General features: G+C 43.1%; 2 protein-coding genes and 2 long non-coding RNA genes across 4 annotated transcripts; 2 read left to right on the plus strand and 2 right to left on the minus strand.

Moving 5' to 3' along the window:
* Positions 1-2,839: 2,839 nt before the first annotated feature.
* Positions 2,840-3,939, minus strand: LOC135301225 (uncharacterized). Its single transcript, XR_010362957.1, has 3 exons — positions 3,753-3,939; positions 3,564-3,645; positions 2,840-3,371 (listed from the first exon to the last, which is right to left on the minus strand). It is a non-coding gene; the product is annotated as an uncharacterized LOC135301225 (long non-coding RNA).
* Positions 3,940-6,702: 2,763 nt separating this feature from the next.
* Positions 6,703-9,868, plus strand: LOC135301609 (inositol 1,4,5-trisphosphate receptor-interacting protein-like). The gene has a single exon (XM_064421851.1). The coding sequence runs from the start codon at positions 6,718-6,720 to the stop codon at positions 9,271-9,273; it is 2,556 nt and encodes an 851-aa protein (XP_064277921.1). The 5' UTR covers positions 6,703-6,717; the 3' UTR covers positions 9,274-9,868.
* A 2,620-nt stretch (positions 9,869-12,488) lies between these two features.
* LOC135301226 (uncharacterized) lies at positions 12,489-23,336 on the minus strand. The gene is made up of 3 exons (XR_010362958.1): positions 23,141-23,336; positions 22,952-23,033; positions 12,489-12,877 (listed from the first exon to the last, which is right to left on the minus strand). It is a non-coding gene; the product is annotated as an uncharacterized LOC135301226 (long non-coding RNA).
* LOC135301610 (inositol 1,4,5-trisphosphate receptor-interacting protein-like) lies at positions 16,579-19,750 on the plus strand. The gene has a single exon (XM_064421852.1). It carries the CDS (start codon positions 16,597-16,599, stop codon positions 19,153-19,155), a length of 2,559 nt encoding a protein of 852 aa, XP_064277922.1. The 5' UTR covers positions 16,579-16,596; the 3' UTR covers positions 19,156-19,750.
* Positions 23,337-24,765: the final 1,429 nt, after the last annotated feature.

The following is a 24,765-nucleotide window of genomic DNA, read 5'->3' on the forward strand; positions in this document are numbered from 1 at the left end:
AATTAAGTTAACCATTTCAGAGTAAATAACTGACTGGTTTACAAAGATAAATTACTAATTTGTTATATTAGAAACTAAACCATTAATACTAAATGAAAGTTTATGAATTCTGTGATATTGTGATATCTTTGACAGCATTAAAAGGAAACACCTTGAAAACACCTAAATTTGAGACAGGTTTACACAATATAGACATTTAAGAACCATAGTGTTACAGTGCACAATGTAAGCTATACTGAAACATGCCTTTTACCAAGAAGTACAGCTGCTAACAAAATGTCAACTTATCTATTCAGTGATTGTAGAAATGGGGGAAAAAATAAATTAATTTTAAAGGGTTATCTGAGGATTCAAATAAAATAATCAGTGAGAAAAAATAGTGACAAGATAGTAATCACAGCCTTATCCCATTTTGAGTGCTGAATGACACTGAACAGGCTCTTGATAGCACTTATGTGCTTGGAGGTATATAGTGCATGCAAGGAAGAATCCTAGAATAAATTGAAGTTTAAAAAAAAAAGAGTACACACATGCTTGTTTAGCTAGATATTAATTGCTAAAGAGAATGTTATTTAAATAAACATGTTTATACTTTGCAAAATATAAATGTATTTATAGAAATACATACACCTAACATCATCTGAATGCCCAAAATAACTTTCACACTCTAAGGGCAAATTAAGGGCAGGTAATGCTGTTTTCAGTTCTTACACCTTGGATTTCACTGAGTAATTTTGTTATCTACATTGTCCAGGTCAGTCTTGAATACTGGTATTTTGGGATCTGGTGGTTTCTCATGATTTGAGGACCTGCAGGCCCAGTTATTCTTATAGTCCCTCCTGCTGTCAGTAGTTGCTATTTCAACAACAGCTCTGAATTTCTGCAGTAATTAATTCATAACCACAACTACATGAGAAGCAATGGAACCCATGTATTAAGTTCTGTTTTGTCGGGCCAGGGTTTTATGAGCCTTTAAAAGAGAACTTAATACCCAAAGAATAGCCTGGCTATTACCTTTGGAGGCAAATAATGAGCAGGATGGCTTCTGCTGCAGTGTTGGAAACAAAACTGTTTAATAAAAGGAAAAACAATAAACAGAAAATCCGATCCAGGTACAGAGGTCTGCTCCTGGTAAAACACCTTCACAAAAGCCTCGTCGTTCTTTTGTCTTCTCTTTTTCTACCTGATGGCCCAGGCGGGATCTTTTGGCTCTCATCCAATTAGGTGACCCCAAGGTTTTAGTGAAGTCTCTGGGGTCCTATAAGGTGTCTTTTCACCTGATCGTTGGGAGAAACTTCTGGGCCTCCTTCCTTTTTTGGGGGACAAAGGCTAGTTTGTCCCTCTCTCATTGGGGGCATCCCCCTACACTCCTTCACCTCATTGCTACATTCTGACACTGTTCTGGAGTTGAGGAATGGTAGCATGGTCACCACACATGTGACTTGATGCTAAGCAGTCAAAATATGTTTTATAAATGCAAATACCTATTATCAGAACAGAATGGCGTTTTTACTTTGGAAGCCTTTTTGCTGTGGCTCTGCTGCTGGAGATTTTTTAAGTAAGCCATGATCATGCTGTTGTAAGCCAAGTCCACTGAGTGTTGAGGCGGACCATCCAAGTGTGGGGACACGAGCCTTGACTCCATTTTTCTCAGAAGGCTGATTTATTATGTTATATATTATATTAATATATACTAAAGAATTAGTTTTATATTATATATAGATAGATAGATAGATAGATAGATAGATATAGAATATATATATAGAATATATATATTCTATACATATATATAGAATTATATTAATATTATACTACAGAACAGAGAGAGAAGAAAGATCAGAAGGCTGCAAAGAACAAGAATAGAATAGAATAGAATGCATAACAAAATCTTGTGACTGCTCACAGCCTTGGCACAGGTGGCTGTGATTGGTCATCAAGTGAAAACAATCCACATGGACCAATGGAAGATGCACCTGTTGCATTCCACAGCAGCAGACAGTTATTGTTTACATTTCTTTCCTGAGGCTCTCAGCTCCTCAGGACGGGAAAAATCCTAGCAGAGAATTTTTCATAAAATATCATGGCTACACCATGGTTTCTGTGAGTAAGATGTAGGAGAAATGAAGTGTCTTGCCAGTTCTCCTAAAATTGTTAGTCATGTCACTGACAAGTCCTGGCATCTCTGTTCTTTGGAATTAAGACTTGAAATATCACGAAGAGGAAGATACAGGGTTCTTTCCCTTCTTTGTGGAAAAGAGACGGAAAATGGCAACAGCAGGCAGTTCCAAACACCTGGTCACGTGCGTGTCTTTGAAGGGAAGGTTTCATTCCCTTCAAGGTGCAGTGTGTTTATGGCATGGGTCCATCTTCCCAGAAGAGCTGAGCATTTGCTGGGGCAGGAGAGCTGAAAGTAAGCAAGGTTTTGCTCCGCAGTTACTGAATCTCCCAGCTGCATCAGTCAGTGGTGGATGGGGAAGAGGGACAGGGTGGGCTAGTTAAAGATGCGTCTGTAACTGCAGGAGTGCTTCAAGAAACCACAGCATGTGCAGCTCCTTTGTGTTCAGACAGCAATTAAAATCTTAGACCTTCTCTTAATGGCAGTTACAGGTTTGCATCTTCTCTGGGTTTTCATCTTAAGAAGTGAGAACCTCTGCTGGAAATGCTAAGATACTCCAGTGAGTGATGTGGGGATCAATGCAATGTCACACGATGGATTTCCATTATTGTGTGCTCCAGTCTAAATATGTGTTCTAAAAAATCATGCATGTATAAAACTAAAACTACACACAATGCAATTGAAATATGTTGTAATACAGAATCAAAGTAAGACATTCTCCACCTTTGTTAATACACTATGAAATTTAATCACATATCTCATCCTTTATTCCCACATTTTCCATTAGTTGAAAAATTATCTTCTTCATTTAGACTTAACTCTTAAATATTGGTTCATGTCATTACTATCTCAGAAATTGTCACTGCTCTTGTGATGTTTTTAGGGTGCTCTCACTGCATAGATCTTATTTAATCTATGTATCTTTGATACTTCAACAAGTTTGAGCTGCTTTTATTATTATGTTACAGCTTTAATATATGGAGGAGGTAACAAACTGTCTTCTAATAGAAGATTGCCGTCTTTAGAAAACCATGGGATGATTTTTGAGTAATATTCCTTATTTTAATACTCTTTGTTTAACACTGCTTTCAGTCTAAGAGAAACAGTAGATATTTATCACTCATTTTTATGCAGCTGGAGATAACCTGTGACCTTCATCCAAACTGCAGGACTCCTCAAGCACAGAAGTGATGTTCAGTATCCCTAAGTAGCAAATCCTCCTTGTCTGCCTCATTTAACATCCTCATTCCAACCGCTAGAGCAGATGCAGAAGGTTTTCATCTCTCAGTCTCATTCATTAATGTAATTTGCAGGACAGCATCCCTTACCAAAGAATGGAAGGGTCTGTGTCCGAATTCATATATGTTTAATTCATTCAGTGTAGATAGTCTTGTTTCTGTCTATCTTCTGAGTAATAATACTTTCTAATTAATTGAGAGGTACTTACATACATATTTTCTGAGCAGTTCTCTAAGTTCTACTTTATAAGGAAGAGTAGAGAACAGCCAAACCAGAGGGCTGATTGCCTTCTAAGGAAAACAAAAATGGAATGTTTTAAAATTTGTAGCTATCCTAACATTTCCCTGCAGAAATGCAGATTCCTAATTGCAAATGTAACCCCGTTGATTTGATTTACTTTGCTGCGTTTCATGGACATCCTAGTTAGTATAGTCTTTGTTCTCAGTGAATGCATTCATTTTACAAAAGTGTGCACCCTGGTTTATTGGCTGAGGGGGATGCCTCAGCCCACACTTGGATGTTGTCACCTGTGACATCCACAAACATACATTATTCCCATGTGGGAATGTGGCCATGCCCCAGAGCAAGCCTTGCTTGCTGTGAACACTTGTGACTTGGTCAGAGAACATGGAACCCTACATTGTGACACAATACATAGGAATAAGCATGACTGAAGGAACCTGTGGCTTTTAAAACAGGATTTGCTTAGCACTGTTAAAAACAACTATGGTAGTAATTTAAATCCAATACACAAGAGCATTATTCTCAGCTGATTTGGTTTTCTCCACATTGAAGGAATTAAGATGCAGTCTCACTCCCACTGAAGTCATGCCAAGTGTTTGGCCACTGAAGACAATTGAAGCAAGATCAAATTCACACTCTTCACCTTTTTCATCTTACAGAAGTAAACTAAAGACAGGCAGATCTTTCTCTTTTGCTGAAGGATGCCAGTGCTAAATCGTCAGCTCCACATGGAAATTAGCCACGTTTAAGGATTGCTTAGTTTCATGCAGAGGTTTGCACACAGGATTTTCTTCCCCCTAAGAGTGATCCATTCTTTAACATGGTGAAAAAGCAAACAGAGAGCATTTTGGTGCCAGGAAGTCTTTGGAAAATGTAGTACACTTGCTTAATGTGAGTACACTTGCTTAATGGTCAAAAATGGTCCTTTGAACATGCTACTTTACAATGTCAGGCATTCTTTTCTCTACATGGTTTTTGCTTTAAACCTATTTCATTTTACAAATGATGAGATGCTTGACTGTTGCATCAGAGCAGTTAGTTTGTTAAGTTTCAGTACAGCTGGCTTATTTCCATGTCATACATCATTTAATTATCCATACAAAACATAGTTAAAACTGTACAGCTCCTTGAACCTCACTTGAACTGTCTGTGACACTGCAGTAATCCCAGTACCCTGATGGGATGTTGTGCAACTATGACTGGTTGGAATGTGGATGTACAAGAGAGCCTAGAAATGAGTTTGCAGCTGTGCTTGTTCTGCTGGAAGAGAAAGTAAAACTAGAAAAAAACCCGGCTACTGTGGTAGTACCAGCAGCTGTGAATCCGAAGGCTTATAAAAATCAAGGAAAACGTGGTGACTGAGGAAGTGGTGTTTTCCTCTTGTTTGTTATTTAATAAATTGTTGATGGTTTGTTATTTCTCAGAAAAATCTATCTCGGATTCCTTTGTGGAGAAATAGGAAGTGTTTATGTGAGATTGAAGATCCTGCTGCTGGAAGATTGTATAGTTCCGCAAAATACTTTGCCTGTTTTATCTCAAAAATGCTTTCTGGAGGCACTGATCATTGAGACTTAAAATATACCCCAGCTTGACGATGGATGGACACTGCTGTCCATGCAAGGAAAGTGTCTTGTATGTGCAGTAAGCTAAATATAAAGCTGAAGGCATTTAGTAATAGGAAAACCAGCAAATTTCTTACAAACTTTTTTTTTATTTTTTTTAAGCTAGAGAACTTGAAGGTCAGATCCAATGATAAGTGGCCTCAGGTTGGAAGACGGTTCAAAACTCTTTGACTGATTTTACTAATGACATCGGTTAAGCAGATCCAATTCAGAGCAGTTTCAGAAATCCCAACATGGTTGTCCTTCTGCGCACTAATGAGAGGGCATGCTCCGCCTGACACCAGTGTCTGTCTAGCAGTGGACATCTGTGGTCACTATGCAGGTACTCAAGTCACATCCTGTTTCCCTTTCCTCCCTCCCCATTTCTGCAGTTCTATTTATTGGTGAGTTCCCCAAAGAATGGTTGAGGAGTATAATCTCTCCTGTACTCACAGTCCTTTGGAGATAAATACACAAAGAGACAGCAGAAAGAGGCAGAAGTTCCTTAATCGGTCAGAGAGATTGGCTATCTCTGTTTGAGGGAGACAATTTAGAAGATGGTGGGAGTGACAGAGGTACATCTTTGCACAAATTTCAAAAACCAGACATTCTACTTTCTCAACAAAATCCTGGCTCTACCAGAATTTTGCGTGGTGTTGAACCATAGAGTTTGAGAGCTAAGAGTTTATTGAAGGCACCAAAATTTTGTCATTCAACTTTTTGGCCTTTTCAGGATGGTATTAAATCTTCCTCTGCATCATCCAAGCAACCTGGATTACTTTCAGAAGGATTTATTACTAAATCTGTAACAGAGCATTAGCCTACGTGACACCCTGCCCCAAAAGTAATAAGTAGAAATACTAATAATAAAAAATGTCCCCCACCAGTATGAAATAAAAGCCTACACTTGTATACCGAGAACATCCATGGGTCATGTCACCCAAATTTATATTTGACAAGAGTTGTGTGTGAGCGCCCTTGTGCCTGCTTTGTGAAGGGAAGCTCTGGGGTTCCCAGGTTCCCGAGTGATGGGTCTGCACTTGGTGTCTCTTGGGGCTTTGGGTGCCCAGGGCCATGATGAGTTCCCTGCCCGGGCTGGGGAGGGCGGGCGGGGCTGGGTGATGCGCTCTGGGTTCTGTGACAGCACCAGGGCCGCATCACAATGGGGGCAGCTATAAAAGGCCAGAGCGCGTGCGGCTGCCCCAGTAGAGCCTGGGCGAGCGGTGAGTGCACAGCAGCGAGGAGACAGAGCAGGAGGAGGGCTGCGGTTGGGGGAGGGCCGGGGCAGAGGCTCCGCTACCGGGCCATGCTCCTGTCCCTGCACCCAGGGCCCAGCGCCCGGCGGGAGCGCCTTGCTGAGGGCGCGGCGCTTGCTGGGCAGCAGCGGTGCAGACCTCGTGCCTGCCAACTGCCGGGGGCCCTCTCCCTCCTGCCGCCACATCCCTGCGCCTCCTGACCCCCACTGCCTGTCTCCATTCCGGCCCCACTGAACCCTTTCTGTGTGTCCTCCTGCAGACCATGGCTTTGCTATCACTGATCTTCGTGCTCGTGCAAAGCCTGATCCAGTACCCCCAGCCGGCTGGAGATGGGCTGGATGAGGCTACGCACCAGCGTATGCAGGAGCGTCAGGAGCTGCTGGACCAGGAGATGGCTCGGCTGCTGCAGGAGCTGGAGCAGGGGCCCCTGGACAAGGGCTGGGCAGCCGTGCTCTTTGGTGCTCTGCAGCAGTGGCCATTCTGGGCTCTTGCTGGAGTCCTGCTCCTCTTGGGCCTGTGCTTTAGCTGCAGGAGAAGGAGCCGTGAGGCCAGCAGCAGCGGCAAGGACCAGAGCTCCTGCAACGACTTTGGACACGACGAGAGTGGAACACAACAGGAAGAAGACAGTCCTTATTCGGAGGAAGGCGAAGAAAACACTGATGTAACTGTGGAGGCTGACAACAACGGGAGCGGAAGTGACAGAGAAGGCAGTCCCGTGGCTGCAGATGAAGGAGACGATGACGCCATTGAAGGGAATTGTGACATCAAGGTGGAGGAAGACAGCGATGTTTACAATGACAATGGCCATGAGTTAAAGAAGGATGAACGATGGAATGATGGGAATGTGCCAGGAGATAACACCACTGATGAAACTGAAGAAGAACCTGGCAACATTGCAGAAAAGGCCGAAGAGGTGGATGATCGAGATGAAGGAGAAAACAAGGATGTACAGGTGGAGGAAGACAATGATGTTTACAATGACAATGGCCACGAGTTAAAGAAAGATGATGGATGGAATGATGAGAATGTGCCAGGAGATAATACTGATGAAGAAACTGAAGAAGAACCTGGCAACGTTGCAGAAAAGGCAGAAGAGGTGGATGAAGCAGATGAAGGACAAAACAAGGATGTACAGGTGGAGCAAGACAAGGACGCTGGAAAGGAAGAAGATGGGAATGAAGAAAACACCAATGGCTCAAATATGAAGGCAGGCAACAATGATGATGTAAATGAAGGTGAGGACAACGTAAATGGACAGGAAGTATACACGGATGTGAAGGTGCAGGAAAGCAGTGATGCCAGTGAAGAGAAAAGCAGGGATTGCACTGGGCAGGAAGATAGTGGTGAACGTGGGAATGAAGAAGCCCATAGTTCCTTTGCTGAAACTGAGGAAGAAAAGAACGAAGTTATAGAAGAAGATGAAAGTGATAGAAACAAGGTTGAAGAGCAAGGTGATACGAATGTGGAGGAAAACAAGAAGGAGGAGAGAAAAGAAGATGAACAAGGTAACGTGGCTGCCAGTGAAAAAGAAGACAGTGACGGTGACAAGGAAGAAAGCAGCAGTACAGGAACAGAAGATGGAGAAGACACCCAAGATGCTGGGAATGGTGGAACAGAAGACGAAGAAGACACCCAAGATGCTGGGAATGAGGGAGCCATCCTTTTTGTGGATCACATAGAGTGGCCTGTGGAGGAGCTGGAGCAAGGTTGCTCAGTGACAGCTGAGCTGATGGAGAGTTTCTCACGTGTCTTTGTGGACAGCGTGAGCAATAGCTTCTACCCAGTGCCTCAAGAAGCCATTGGAGTGGGCAGTGCCTTTGAGGGTTGGAGTCCCCGCGAGTGGGATGGCGTGTACCGTGTGCTGGTCCCGCTGAATCCCCCGCCAGGCCATGCCTTCCACCTAGAACTGAACAGTGCGGGGCAGATGGCAGCAAGGACCTTCAGCGTCCGCGTGGAGCTGGTGTGCACATGCGAGAGGGAGCAGCTGGGCGAGAAGCTGTTGTGCTTCCTGCACCACTCGCAGGAGGAGCTGTGGCGGAAGCAGAAGCGCAGCCTCCTAGAGACACTCTGCACCGGCTCCTACCTGGACGTGGAGAAGACCTCCCACTGGTTCCACCAGCTGGTGAGATGCTCCTGGCTGCACGTGCCTCAGTCCTACTCATGGCACTTGGTGTTTCAGCCCTGCAGCCGGTCCTGCCAATTCCAGCTTACCAAAGGCAAGAAGAGCCTGATGGTGGAGATGCTCTTTGGAGTGCGCCAAGGGGACTCCGACATCTTTGTCATCAGCCAGCCCACAGAGCCCCAGAAAGGTGGCCCCATCAACTTTATGAGCAGTCAGCCTGCCGAGGCCAAGCTCATCACAAGCACAGCGTGGCCTGAGACGTACGCTGTGGCAGAGGCGAAATTCTTCCAGCACATCGCCAGGCAGCTGCCCTGTCACAGCTTGCACCTGAAATGCCTGCAGGTCTTCACCTGCATCCTGAGGGGCACAGGGTTTTCCAGCTACACCTGGAAGACGGTGGTCATGCACGTGCTGACCACAGTACCGCTGTCCCAGTGGCGCAGGAGGGAATTTGAACGGCGGCTGTGGGACATCATGGCCTACCTGCACCGCTGCCTGCAGTTGAAACGCCTGGAGCACTTTGTGCAAGGCAGTGAGAGGCTTCCTGCAGAGATCAGCGTGTCGCCAGCAACACGAAGGGTTGAGCCGCTCAACCTCTTCGAGCACCTGGCCCGAGATCCAGCCACCCACAGGGAGCTGATGCAAAGATATGGCCAGCTGCGATTTCGCCTCTGGACGATGCTCTCCAGCCACTGAGAGGCGTTCCCTGCACAGAGCTGTGCTGGGGATCACATCCGATGGCAGCCACGTGAACTCTGCACAATTGTTTCCCTCGTCACTGGCAGTCCTGAAGCTGCTTTCCTGCTCCTGCGGAAGGAAGACGCTGCAGCTCATGACTTCATTGTGCAGACACATCTTGCTGTGGCCTTGTCCTGCACCTTCTAGTTACAACGGTGGCCAACACTTTGAGGCAAAACCTGGCTCCACCTGCACATCCTTCCTCGTGGAAGACTCAGAAGCCGATAGAGGTTGCTTGGAACACCTCGAAGACAGCAACCTCTTATCATCTTAATGTAGTTGTTTAGTTGTAGCTGTAGTTTTAGCTGTAGTTGTAGATGTTGTTGTAGCTGTAGCTTTTGTTATAGTTGTAACTGTAATTGTAGCTTTATTTGTAGTTGTAAACTGTAGCTTTAATTAGACTTATTTATTAGCGTTCCTTCCAGAGCCCCTTTAGTGTAGTCAGTTTGGTAAAATTACCCTTAGTTTTGTAAAAATTACCCTTTTGTAGTGACCTGTCTCTTTTCAAATGTATCCATGTTTGAAAAATTAATAAAAAGAGATGTTTCTCAAATTGCTTGAAATGTGTCATTCTTTGTATTTAACCCTCGTATCTTAGAGGATGTCCTTCCTCTACCCCTATCTGAAATAAAGACTTTTGCCAATCAGAGATGTTGGATATATTAAGTATGCGGTCTCTCAAGAATTCCCATAGAAATGCTTGAAGCTTGAATTAAAAATGCCTTGAAGTGCCTGAAATTTTGCAGCAGAGTACTCCTGAATTTTTTTAGGAATCTTTGGAAAAGTTTTCTTTACAGAGTCATTTTTATACACTCCTGGGGAACAATTCAGTCCAAAAAGAGAAAGACAGAGAAGTCCCCAACTACAAAACAGGTCATTTAATACATCTTTTTTTCTCTTCTCATAACCAAGGTTTTGACACAAAATTGTGACAGCAGAAAGTTATGTTTTCTCTATTCCTGGTTATCTGTGTCCTTTTGGAGGGGCCCGGATTATCTACAGCTCAAACCTTTTCCACCAGGCCTGTGTAATATTGTATAGCAACGAGGGCCACTTTGCATGCACAGCTTTGTCCATGCTGAGATGCAGCTAAATAAAATATCATTTACTTCTTGCAGTACATAGTAAGATTCATAGGAGTTTGGAAGTATTTATTCTCTTTGCCTTTGTACCAATACATCTGGGGTCAACTAGTCAATTTTAGAATACCTTAGCAATTGGATAAATTGCTGCAGCTATACTAGAAATACTTTATCTCAAAAGTTTGGTTGAGAATTTCGGCAATGCCCATGTAAATCTTCATGTGTACTCTCCAACATGAGAAAGGGCTTGTTCCTGCCTAAAGGAAAGTGAGGCAACCTCTGTTTTGTGTATAAAAAATGAAAATGAAAATAATTAAAATTATATGAAAATTATACGACCTTAAATTTCAGAGGCCTTCAAAGGTGTCATTAGGTGTAACTGTTTTGAAGGACATTGAGATGTTCCCGTCCTGCTAATTTTGGTGTGGCTTGCCATTAAGAAAAGTCTGTAACTGGTCACAAAGGGAATTCTGAGTCTCAGCTAAATTGGTTCCTCATTGCTACATTCTTACACTGTTCTGGAGTTGAGGAATGGTAGCATGGTCACCACACATGTGACTTGATGCTAAGCAGTCAAAATTTGTTTTATAAATGCAAATACCTATTATCAGAACAGAATGGCGTTTTTACTTTGGAAGCCTTTTTGCTGTGGCTCTGCTGCTGGAGATTTTTTAAGTAAGCCATGATCATGCTGTTGTAAGCCAAGTCCACTGAGTGTTGAGGCGGACCATCCAAGTGTGGGGACATGAGCCTTGACTCCATTTTTCTCAGAAGGCTGATTTATTATGTTATATATTATATTAATATATACTAAAGAATTAGTTTTATATTTTATATATATAGATAGATAGATAGATATAGAATATATATATAGAATATATATATTCTATACATATATATAGAATTATATTAATATTATACTACAGAACAGAGAGAGAAGAAAGATCAGAAGGCTGCAAAGAAGAAGAATAGAAAAGAATAGAATGCATAACAAAATCTTGTGACTGCTCACAGCCTTGGCACAGGTGGCTGTGATTGGTCATCAAGTGAAAACAATCCACATGGACCAATGGAAGATGCACCTGTTGCATTCCACAGCAGCAGACAGTTATTGTTTACATTTCTTTCCTGAGGCTCTCAGCTCCTCAGGACGGGAAAAATCCTAGCAGAGAATTTTTCATAAAATATCATGGCTACACCATGGTTTCTGTGAGTAAGATGTAGGAGAAATGAAGTGTCTTGCCAGTTCTCCTAAAATTGTTAGTCATGTCGCTGACAAGTCCTGGCATCTCTGTTCTTTGGAATTAGGACCTGAAATATCATGAAGAGGAAGATATAGGGTTCTTTCCCTTCTTTGTGGAAAAGAGACGGAAAATGGCAACAGCAGGCAGTTCCAAACACCTGGTCACGTGCGTGTCTTTGAAGGGAAGGTTTCATTCCCTTCAAGGTGCAGTGTGTTTATGGCATGGGTCCATCTTCCCAGAAGAGCTGAGCATTTGCTGGGGCAGGAGAGCTGAAAGTAAGCAAGGTTTTGCTCCGCAGTTACTGAATCTCCCAGCTGCATCAGTCAGTGGTGGATGGGGAAGAGGGACAGGGTGGGCTAGTTAAAGATGCGTCTGTAACTGCAGGAGTGCTTCAAGAAACCACAGCATGTGCAGCTCCTTTGTGTTCAGACAGCAATTAAAATCTTAGACCTTCTCTTAATGGCAGTTACAGGTTTGCATCTTCTCTGGGTTTTCACCTTAAGAAGTGAGAACCTCTGCTGGAAATGCTAAGATACTCCAGTGAGTGATGTGGGGATCAATGCAATGTCACACGATGGATTTCCTTTATTGTGTGCCCCAGCCTAAAAATGTGTTCTAAAAAATCATGCAAGTGTAAAACTAAAACTACACACAATGCAATTGAAATATGTTGTAATACAGAATCAAAGTAAGACATTCTCCACCTTTGTTAATACACTATGAACTTTAATCACATACCTCATCCTTTATTCCCACATTTTCCAATAGTTGAAAAATTATCTTCTTCATTTAGACTTAACTTTTAAATATTGGTTCATGTCATTACTACCTCAGAAATTGTCACTGCTCTTGTGATGTTTTTAGGGTGCTCTCACTGCATAGATCTTATTTAATCTATGTATCTTTGATACTTCAACAAGTTTGAGCTGCTTTTATTATTATGTTACAGCTTTAATATATGGAGGAGGTAACAAACTGTCTTCTAATAGAAGATTGCTGTATTTAGAAAAGCAGGGGATGATTTTTGAGTAATATTCCTTATTTTAATACTCTTTGTTTAACACTGCTTTCAGTCTAAGAGAAACAGTAGATATTTATCACTCATTTTTATGCAGCTGGAGATAACCTGTGACCTTCATCCAAACTGCAGGACTCCTCAAGCACAGAAGTGATGTTCAGTATCCCTAAGTAGCACATCCTCCTTGTCTGCCTTCTTTAACATCCTCATTCCAACCGCTAGAGCAGATGCAGAAGGTTTTCATCTCTCAGTCTCATTCATTAATGTAATTTGCAGGACAGCATCCCTTACCAAAGAATGGAAGGGTCTGTGTCCGAATTCATATATGTTTAATTCATTCAGTGTAGATAGTCTTGTTTCTGTCTTTCTTCTGAGTAATAATATTTTCTAATTAATTGAGAGGTACTTGCATACATATTTTCTGAGCATTTCTCTAAGTTCTACTTTATAAGGAAGAGTAGAGAACAGCCAAACCAGAAGGCTGATTGCCTTCTAAGGAAAAGAAAACAAAAATGGAATGTTTTAAAATTTGTAGCTATCCTAACATTTCCCTGCAGAAATGCAGATTCCTAATTGCAAATGTAACCCCGTTGATTTGATTTCCTTTGCTGCTTTTCATGGACATCCTAGTTAGTATAGTCTTTGTTCTCAGTGAATGCATTCATTTTACAAAAGTGTGCACCCTGGTTTATTGGCTGAGGGGGATGCCTCAGCCCACATTTGGATGTTGTCACCAGTGACATCCACAAATATACATTATTCCCATGTGGGAATGTGGCCATGCCCCAGAGCAAGCCTCGCTTGCTGTGAACACTTGTGACTTGGTCAGAGGACATGGAACCCTACATTGTGACACAATACATAGGAATAAGCATGACTGAAGGTAACCTGTGGCTTTTAAAACAGGATTTGCTTAGCACTGTTAAAAATAACTATGGTAGTGATTTAAATCCAATAAACAAGAGCATTATTCTCAGCTGATTTGGATTTCTCCACATTGAAGGAATTAAGATGCGGTCTCACTCCCACTGAAGTCATGGCAAGGGTTTGGCCACTGAAGTCAATTGAAGCAAGATCAAATTCACACCTTCACCTTTTTCATCTTACAGAAGTAAACTAGAGACAGGCAGATCTTTCTCTTTTGCTGAAGGATGCCAGTGCTAAATCATCAGCTCCACATGGAAATTAGCCACGTTTAAGGATTGTTTAGTTTCATGCAGTGGTTTGCACACAGGATTTTCTTCCCCCTAAGAGTGATCCATTCTTTAACATGGTAAAAAAGCAAACAGAGAGCATTTTGGTGCCAGGAAGTCTTTGGAAAATGTAGTGCACTTGCTTAATGTGAGTACACTTGCTTAATGTTCAAAATGGTCCTTTGAACATGCGACTTTACAATGTCAGGCATTCTTTTCTCTACATGGTTTTTGCTTTAAACCTATTTCATTTTACAAATGATGAGATGCTTGACTGTTGCATCAGAGCAGTTAGTTTATTAAGTTTCAGTACAGCTGGCTTATTTCCATGTCATACATCATTTAATTATCCATATAAAACATAGTTAAAACTGTACAGCTCCTTGAACCTCACCTGAACTGTCTGTGACACTGCAGTAATCCCAGTACCCTGATGGGATGTTGTGCAACTATGACTGGTTGGAATGTGGATGTACAAGAGAGCCTAGAAATGAGTTTGCATTTTGCAGCTGTGCTTGTTCTGCTGAAAGAGAAAGTAAAACTAGAAAAAAACCCGGCTACTGTGGTAGTACCAGCAGCTGTGAATCCGAAGGCTTATAAAAATCAAGGAAAACGTGGTGACTGAGGAAGTGGTGTTTTCCTCTTGTTTGTTATTTAATAAATTGTTGATGGTTTGTTATTTCTCAGAAAAATCTATCTCGGATGCCTTTGTGGAAAAATAGGAAGTGTTTATGTGAGAGTGAGGATCCTGCTGCTGGAAGATTGTATAGTTCCGCAAAATACTTTGCCTCTTTTGTCTGAAAAATGCTTTCTGGAGGCAGTGATCATTGAGACTTAAAATATACCCCAGCTTGACGATGGATGGGCACTGCTGTCCATGCAAGGAGAGTCTCTTGTATGTGCAGTAAGCTAAATATAAATCTGAAGGCATTTAGTAATAGGAAAACCAGCAAATTTCTTACAGACTTTTTTTTTTTTTTTTTTTTAAGCTAGAGAACTTGAAGGTCAGATCCAACTATATATTGCATTTTCTGTCATATAATTATCATAGATATAATGTCCTGGAGAACAGCTTCCAGTCACTGACATCAACAGTTTACATAGCAGTTGAACTAAGAACAACCTTGGAGAAATGACCCATATCCACCTCTTAAGTATAATCCTTAGCTCACAACACTTTTTGTTTTTTCATGGTCACAGAGGGCCACAATTGGATAAAAGAAGAATTGTGTTCAAAAAATACAGAACTATTCTGCTGAGTGTTCACTTTATTAAATCTTGGGAAATGAGAGGAAACAGAACTGAAAGAGTAAAGAATTTTTGCTCCCTTGTAGAAAGAAGGATGGGAAAACATCAAAACCAGTCTCCCTAGAAGAACGGGGGAAGATCCATGATAAGTGGCATCAGCTTGGAAGACGGTTCAAAACTCTTTGACTGATTTTACTAATGACATCTGTTAAGCAGATCCAATTCAGAGCAGTTTCAGAAATCCCAACATGATTGTCCTTCTGCGCACTAATGAGAGGGCATGATCCGCCTGACACCAGTGTCTGTCTAGCAGTGGACATCTGTGGTCACTATGCAGGTACTCAAGTCACATCCTGTTTCCCTTTCCTCCCTCCCCATTTCTGCAGTTCTATTTATTGGTGAGTTCCCCAAAGAATGGTGGAGGAGTATAATCTCTCCTGTACTCACAGTCCTTTGGAGATAAATACACAAAGAGACAGCAGAAAGAGGCAGAAGTTCCTTTATTGGTCAGAGAGATTGGCTAACTCTGTTTGAGGGAGACAATTTAGAAGATGGTGGGAGTGACAGAGGTACATCTTTGCACAAATTTCAAAAACCAGAAATCCTACTTTCTCAACAAAATCCTGGCTCTACCAGAATTTTGCATGGTGTTGAACCATAGAGTTTGAGAGCGAAGAGGTTATTGAAGGCACCAAAATTTTGTCATTCAAATTTTGGCCTTTTCAGGATGGTATTAAATCTTCCTCTGCATCATCCAAGCAACCTGGATTTCTTTCAGAAATCCGTAAGACAGCATTAGCCTACGTGACACCCTGCCCCAAAAGTAATAAGTAGAAATACGAATAATAAAAAATGTCCCCCACCAGTATGAAATAAAAACCTACACTTGTATACCGAGAACATCCATGGGTCATGTCACCCAAATTTATATTAGACAGGAGTTGTGTGTGAGTGCACTTGTGCCTGCTTTGTGAAGGGAAGCTCTGGGGTTCCCAGGTTCCCGAGTGATGGGTCTGCACTTGGTGTCTCTTGGGGCTTTGGGTGCCCAGGGCCATGATGAGTTCCCTGCCCGGGCTGGGGAGGGCGGGCGGGGCTGGGTGATGCGCTCTGGGTTCTGTGACAGCACCAGGGCCGCGTCACAATGGGGGCAGCTATAAAAGGCCAGAGCGCGTGCGGCTGCCCCAGTAGAGCCTGGGCGAGCGGTGAGTGCACAGCAGCGAGGAGACAGAGCAGGAGGAGGGCTGCGGCTGGAGGAGGGCCGGGGCAGAGGCTCCGCTACCGGGCCGTGCTCCTGTCCCCGCACCCAGGGCCCAGCGCCCGGCGGGAGCGCCTTCCTGAGGGCGCGGCGCTTGCTGGGCAGCAGCGGTGCAGACCTCGTGCCTGCAACTGCCGGGGGCCCTCTCCTTCCTGCCGCCACATCCCTGCGCCTCCTGACCCCCACTGCCTGTCTCCATTCTGGCCCCACTGAACCCTTTCTGTGTGTCCTCCTGCAGACCATGGCTTTGCTATCACTGATCTTCGTGCTTGTGCAAAGCCTGATCCAGTACCCCCAGCCGGCTGGAGATGGGCTGGATGAGGCTACGCACCAGCGTATGCAGGAGCGTCAGGAGCTGCTGGACCAGGAGATGGCTCGGCTGCTGCAGGAGCTGGAGCAGGGGCCCCTGGACGAGGGCTGGGCAGCCGTGCTCTTTGGTGCTCTGCAGCAGTGGCCATTCTGGGCTCTTGCTGGAGTCCTGCTCCTCTTGGGCCTGTGCTTTAGCTGCAGGAGAAGGAGCCGTGAGGCCAGCAGCAGCGGCAAGGACCAGAGCTCCTGCAACGACTTTGGACACGACGAGAGTGGAACACAACAGGAAGAAGACAGTCCTTATTCGGAGGAAGGCGAAGAAAACACTGATGTAACTGTGGAGGCTGACAACAACGGGAGCGGAAGTGACAGAGAAGGCAGTCCCGTGGCTGCAGATGAAGGAGACGATGACGTCATTGAAGGGAATTGTGACATCAAGGTGGAGGAAGACAGCGATGTTTACAATGACAATGGCCATGAGTTAAAGAAGGATGAACGATGGAATGATGGGAATGTGCCAGGAGATAACACCACTGATGAAACTGAAGAAGAACCTGGCAACATTGCAGAAAAGGCCGAAGAGGTGGATGATCGAGATGAAGGAGAAAACAAGGATGTACAGGTGGAGGAAGACAATGATGTTTACAATGACAATGGCCACGAGTTAAAGAAAGATGATGGATGGAATGATGGGAATGTGCTAGGAGATAATACTGATGAAGAAACTGAAGAAGAACCTGGCAACGTTGCAGAAAAGGCAGAAGAGGTGGATGAAGCAGATGAGGGAGAAAACAAGGATTTACAGGTGGAGCAAGACAAGGACGCTGGAAAGGAAGAAGAAGATGGAAATGAAGAAAACACCAATGGCGCAAATATGAAGGCAGGCAACCCTGATGATGTAAATGAAGGTGAGGACAACGTAAATGGACAGGAAGTATACACGGATGTGAAGGTGCAGGAAAGCAGTGATGCCAGTGAAGAGAAAAGCAGGGATTGCACTGGGCAGGAAGATAGTGGTGAACGTGGGAATGAAGAAGCCCATAGTTCCTTTGCTGAAACTGAGGAAGAAAAGAACGAAGTTATAGAAGAAGATGAAAGTGATAGAAACAAGGTTGAAGAGCAATGTGATACAAATGTGGAGGAAAACAAGAAGGAGGATAGAAAAGAAGATGAACAAGGTAACGTGGCTGCCAGTGAAAAAGAAGACAGTGACGGTGACAAGGAAGAAAGCAGCAGTGCTGGAACAGAAGATGGAGAAGACACCCAAGATGCTGGGAATGGTGGAACAGAAGACGGAGAAGACACCCAAGATGCTGGGAATGAGGGAGCCATCCTTTTTGTGGATCACATAGAGTGGCCTGTGGAGGAGCTGGAGCAAGGTTGCTCAGTGACAGCTGAGCTGATGGAGAGTTTCACGCGTGTCTTTGTGGACAGCGTGAGCAATAGCTTCTACCCAGTGCCTCAAGAAGCCATTGGAGTGGGCAGTGCCTTTGAGGGTTGGAGTCCCCGCGAGTGGGATGGCGTGTACCGTGTGCTGGTCCCGCTGAATCCCCCGCCAGGCCATGCCTTCCACCTAGAACTGAACAGTGCGGGGCAGATGGCAGCAAGGACCTTCAGCGTCCGCGTGGAGCTGGTGTGCACATGCGAGAGGGAGCAGCTGGGCGAGAAGCTGTTGTGCTTCCTGCACCACTCGCAGGAGGAGCTGTGGCGGAAGCAGAAGCGCAGCCTCCTAGAGACACTCTGCACCGGCTCCTACCTGGACGTGGAGAAGACCTCCCACTGGTTCCACCAGCTGGTGAGATGCTCCTGGCTGCACGTGCCTCAGTCCTACTCATGGCACTTGGTGTTTCAGCCCTGCAGCCGGTCCTGCCAATTCCAGCTTACCAAAGGCAAGAAGAGCCTGATGGTGGAGATGCTCTTTGGAGTGCGCCAAGGGGACTCCGACATCTTTGTCATCAGCCAGCCCACAGAGCCCCAGAAAGGTGGCCCCATCAACTTTATGAGCAGTCAGCCTGCCGAGGCCAAGCTCATCACAAGCACAGCGTGGCCTGAGACGTACGCTGTGGCAGAGGCGAAATTCTTCCAGCACATCGCCAGGCAGCTGCCCTGTCACAGCTTGCACCTGAAATGCCTGCAGGTCTTCACCTGCATCCTGAGGGGCACAGGGTTTTCCAGCTACACCTGGAAGACGGTGGTCATGCACGTGCTGACCACAGTACCGCTGTCCCAGTGGCGCAGGAGGGAATTTGAACGGCGGCTGTGGGACGTCATGGCCTACCTGCACCGCTGCCTGCAGTTGAAACGCCTGGAGCACTTTGTGCAAGGCAGTGAGAGGCTTCCTGCAGAGATCAGCGTGTCGCCAGCAACACAAAGGGTTGAGCCGCTCAACCTCTTCGAGCACCTGGCCCGAGATCCAGCCACCCACAGAGTGGTGATGCAAACATATGGCCAGCTGCGATTTCGCCTCTGGACGATGCTCTCCAGCCACTGAGAGGCGTTCCCTGCACAGAGCTGTGCTGGGGATCACATCCGATGGCAGCCACGTGAACTCTGCACAATTGTTTCCCTCGTCACTGGCAGTCCTGAAGCTGCTTTCCTGCTCCTGCGGAAGGAAGACGCTGCAGCTCATGACTTCATTGTGCAGACACATCTTGCTGTGGCCTTGTCCTGCACCTTCTAGTTACAACGGTGGCCAACTCTTTGAGGCAAAACCTGGCTCCACCTGCACATCCTTCCTCGTGGAAGACTCAGAAGCCGATAGAGGTTGCTTGGAACACCTCGAAGACAGCAACCTCTTATCATCTTAATGTAGTTGTTTAGTTGTAGCTGTAATTTTAGTTGTAGTTGTAGATGTTGTTGTAGCTGTAGCTTTTGTTATAGTTGTAACTGTAATTGTAGCTTTATTTGTAGTTGTAAACTGTAGCTTTAATTAGACTTATTTATTAGCGTTCCTTCCAGAGCCCCTTTAGTGTAGTCAGTTTGGTAAAATTACCCTTAGTTTTGTAAAAATTACCCTTTTGTAGTGACCTGTCTCTTTTCAAATGTATCCATGTTTGAAAAATTAATAAAAAGAGATGTTTCTCAAATTGCTTGAAATGTGTCATTCTTTGTATTTAACCCTCGTATCTTAGAGGATGTCCTTCCTCTACCCCTATCTGAAATAAAGACTTTTGCCAATCCGAGATGTTGGATATATTAAGTATGCGGTCTCTCAAGAATTCCCATAGAAATGCTTGAAGCTTGAATTAAAAATGCCTTGAAGTGCCTGAAATTTTGCAGCAGAGTACTCCTGAATTTTTTTAGGAATCTTTGGAAAAGTTTTCTTTACAGAGTCATTTTTATACACTCCTGGGGAACAATTCAGTCCAAAAAGAGAAAGACAGAGAAGTCCCCAACTACAAAACAGGTCGTTTAATACATCTTTTTTTCTCTTCTCATAACCAAGGTTTTGACACAAAATTGTGACAGCAGAAAGTTATGTTTTCTCTATTCCTGGTTATCTGTGTCCTTTTGGAGGGGCCCGGATTATCTACAGCTCAAACCTTTTCCACCAGGCCTGTGTAATATTGTATAGCAACGAGGGCCACTTTGCATGCACAGCTTTGTCCATGCTGAGATGCAGCTAAATAAAATATCATTTACTTCTTGCAGTACATAGTAAGATTCATAGGAGTTTGGAAGTATTTATTCTCTTTGCCTTTGTACCAATACATCTGGGGTCAACTAGTCAATTTTAGAATACCTTAGCAATTGGATAAATTGCTGCAGCTATACTAGAAATACTTTATCTCAAAAGTTTGGTTGAGAATTTCGGCAATGCCCATGTAAATCTTCATGTGTACTCTCCAACATGAGAAAGGGCTTGTTCCTGCCTAAAGGAAAGTGAGGCAACCTCTGTTTTGTGTATAAAAAATGAAAATGAAAATAATTAAAATTATATGAAAATTATACGACCTTAAATTTCAGAGGCCTTCAAAGGTGTCATTAGGTGTAACTGTTTTGAAGGACGTTGAGATGTTCCCGTCCTGCTAATTTTGGTGTGGCTTGCCATTAAAAAAAGTCTGTAACTGGTCACAAAGGGAATTCTGAGTCTCAGCTAAATTGGTTCCTCATTGCTACATTCTTACACTGTTCTGGAGTTGAGGAATGGTAGCATGGTCACCACACATGTGACTTGATGCTAAGCAGTCAAAATTTGTTTTATAAATGCAAATACCTATTATCAGAACAGAATGGCGTTTTTACTTTGGAAGCCTTTTTGCTGTGGCTCTGCTGCTGGAGATTTTTTAAGTAAGCCATGATCATGCTGTTGTAAGCCAAGTCCACTGAGTGTTGAGGCGGACCATCCAAGTGTGGGGACATGAGCCTTGACTCCATTTTTCTCAGAAGGCTGATTTATTATGTTATATATTATATTAATATATACTAAAGAATTAGTTTTATATTTTATATATATAGATAGATAGATAGATATAGAATATATATATAGAATATATATATTCTATACATATATATAGAATTATATTAATATTATACTACAGAACAGAGAGAGAAGAAAGATCAGAAGGCTGCAAAGAACAAGAATAGAAAAGAATAGAATGCATAACAAAATCTTGTGACTGCTCACAGCCTTGGCACAGGTGGCTGTGATTGGTCATCAAGTGAAAACAATCCACATGGACCAATGGAAGATGCACCTGTTGCATTCCACAGCAGCAGACAGTTATTGTTTACATTTCTTTCCTGAGGCTCTCAGCTCCTCAGGACGGGAAAAATCCTAGCAGAGAATTTTTCATAAAATATCATGGCTACACCATGGTTTCTGTGAGTAAGATGTAGGAGAAATGAAGTGTCTTGCCAGTTCTCCTAAAATTGTTAGTCATGTCACTGACAAGTCCTGGCATCTCTGTTCTTTGGAATTAAGACTTGAAATATCACGAAGAGGAAGATACAGGGTTCTTTCCCTTCTTTGTGGAAAAGAGACGGAAAATGGCAACAGCAGGCAGTTCCAAACACCTGGTCACGTGCGTGTCTTTGAAGGGAAGGTTTCATTCCCTTCAAGGTGCAGTGTGTTTATGGCATAGGTCCATCTTCCCAGAAGAGCTGAGCATTTGCTGGGGCAGGAGAGCTGAAAGTAAGCAAGGTTTTGCTCCGCAGTTACTGAATCTCCCAGCTGCATCAGTCAGTGGTGGATGGGGAAGAGGGACAGGGTGGGCTAGTTAAAGATGCGTCTGTAACTGCAGGAGTGCTTCAAGAAACCACAGCATGTGCAGCTCCTTTGTGTTCAGACAGCAATTAAAATCTTAGACCTTCTCTTAATGGCAGTTACAGGTTTGCATCTTCTCTGGGTTTTCATCTTAAGAAGTGAGAACCTCTGCTGGAAATGCTAAGATACTCCAGTGAGTGATGTGGGGATCAATGCAATGTCACACGATGGATTTCCATTATTGTGTGCTCCAGTCTAAATATGTGTTCTAAAAAATCATGCATGTATAAAACTAAAACTACACACAATGCAATTGAAATATGTTGTAATACAGAATCAAAGTAAGACATTCTCCACCTTTGTTAATACACTATGAAATTTAATCACATATCTCATCCTTTATTCCCACATTTTCCATTAGTTGAAAAATTATCTTCTTCATTTAGACTTAACTCTTAAATATTGGTTCATGTCATTACTATCTCAGAAATTGTCACTGCTCTTGTGGTGTTTTTAGGGTGCTCTCACTGCATAGATCTTATTTAATCTATGTATCTTTGATACTTCAAAGAGTTTGAGCTGCTTTTATTATTATGTTACAGCTTTAATATATGGAGGAGGTAACAAACTGTCTGCTAATAGAAGATTGCCGTCTTTAGAAAACCATGGGATGATTTTTGAGTAATATTCCTTATTTTAATACTCTTTGTTTAACACTGCTTTCAGTCTAAGAGAAACAGTAGATATTTATCACTCATTTTTATGCAGCTGGAGATAACCTGTGACCTTCATCCAAACTGCAGGACTCCTCAAGCACAGAAGTGATGTTCAGTATCCCTAAGTAGCAAATCCTCCTTGTCTGCCTCATTTAACATCCTCATTCCAACCTCTAGAGCAGATGCAGAAGGTTTTCATCTCTCAGTCTCATTCATTAATGTAATTTGCAGGACAGCATCCCTTACCAAAGAATGGAAGGGTCTGTGTCCGAATTCATATATGTTTAATTCATTCAGTGTAGATAGTCTTGTTTCTGTCTATGTTCTGAGTAATAATACTTTCTAATTAATTGAGAGGTACTTACATACATATTTTCTGAGCAGTTCTCTAAGTTCTACTTTATAAGGAAGAGTAGAGAACAGCCAAACCAGAGGGCTGATTGCCTTCTAAGGAAAACAAAAATGGAATGTTTTAAAATTTGTAGCTATCCTAACATTTCCCTGCAGAAATGCAGATTCCTAATTGCAAATGTAACCCCGTTGATTTGATTTACTTTGCTGCGTTTCATGGACATCCTAGTTAGTATAGTCTTTGTTCTCAGTGAATGCATTCATTTTACAAAAGTGTGCACCCTGGTTTATTGGCTGAGGGGGATGCCTCAGCCCACACTTGGATGTTGTCACCTGTGACATCCACAAACATACATCATTCCCATGTGGGAATGTGGCCATGCCCCAGAGCAAGCCTTGCTTGCTGTGAACACTTGTGACTTGGTCAGAGAACATGGAACCCTACATTGTGACACAATACATAGGAATAAGCATGACTGAAGGAACCTGTGGCTTTTAAAACAGGATTTGCTTAGCACTGTTAAAAACAACTATGGTAGTAATTTAAATCCAATACACAAGAGCATTATTCTCAGCTGATTTGGTTTTCTCCACATTGAAGGAATTAAGATGCAGTCTCACTCCCACTGAAGTCATGGCAAGTGTTTGGCCACTGAAGACAATTGAAGCAAGATCAAATTCACACTCTTCACCTTTTTCATCTTACAGAAGTAAACTAAAGACAGGCAGATCTTTCTCTTTTGCTGAAGGATGCCAGTGCTAAATCGTCAGCTCCACATGGAAATTAGCCACGTTTAAGGATTGCTTAGTTTCATGCAGAGGTTTGCACACAGGATTTTCTTCCCCCTAAGAGTGATCCATTCTTTAACATGGTGAAAAAGCAAACAGAGAGCATTTTGGTGCCAGGAAGTCTTTGGAAAATGTAGTACACTTGCTTAATGTGAGTACACTTGCTTAATGGTCAAAAATGGTCCTTTGAACATGCTACTTTACAATGTCAGGCATTCTTTTCTCTACATGGTTTTTGCTTTAAACCTATTTCATTTTACAAATGATGAGATGCTTGACTGTTGCATCAGAGCAGTTAGTTTGTTAAGTTTCAGTACAGCTGGCTTATTTCCATGTCATACATCATTTAATTATCCATACAAAACATAGTTAAAACTGTACAGCTCCTTGAACCTCACTTGAACTGTCTGTGACACTGCAGTAATCCCAGTACCCTGATGGGATGTTGTGCAACTATGACTGGTTGGAATGTGGATGTACAAGAGAGCCTAGAAATGAGTTTGCAGCTGTGCTTGTTCTGCTGGAAGAGAAAGTAAAACTAGAAAAAAACCCGGCTACTGTGGTAGTACCAGCAGCTGTGAATCCGAAGGCTTATAAAAATCAAGGAAAACGTGGTGACTGAGGAAGTGGTGTTTTCCTCTTGTTTGTTATTTAATAAATTGTTGATGGTTTGTTATTTCTCAGAAAAATCTATCTCGGATGCCTTTGTGGAGAAATAGGAAGTGTTTATGTGAGATTGAAGATCCTGCTGCTGGAAGATTGTATAGTTCCGCAAAATACTTTGCCTGTTTTATCTCAAAAATGCTTTCTGGAGGCACTGATCCTTGAGACTTAAAATATACCCCAGCTTGACGATGGATGGACACTGCTGTCCATGCAAGGAAAGTGTCTTGTATGTGCAGTAAGCTAAATATAAAGCTGAAGGCATTTAGTAATAGGAAAACCAGCAAATTTCTTACAGACTTTTTTTTTATTTTTTTTAAGCTAGAGAACTTGAAGGTCAGATCCAATGATAAGTGGCCTCAGGTTGGAAGACGGT

The sequence above is a fragment of the Passer domesticus genome, chromosome 5, assembly GCF_036417665.1.
Source record: "Passer domesticus isolate bPasDom1 chromosome 5, bPasDom1.hap1, whole genome shotgun sequence".
In the NCBI taxonomy this organism is placed as follows: Eukaryota; Metazoa; Chordata; class Aves; order Passeriformes; family Passeridae; genus Passer; species Passer domesticus.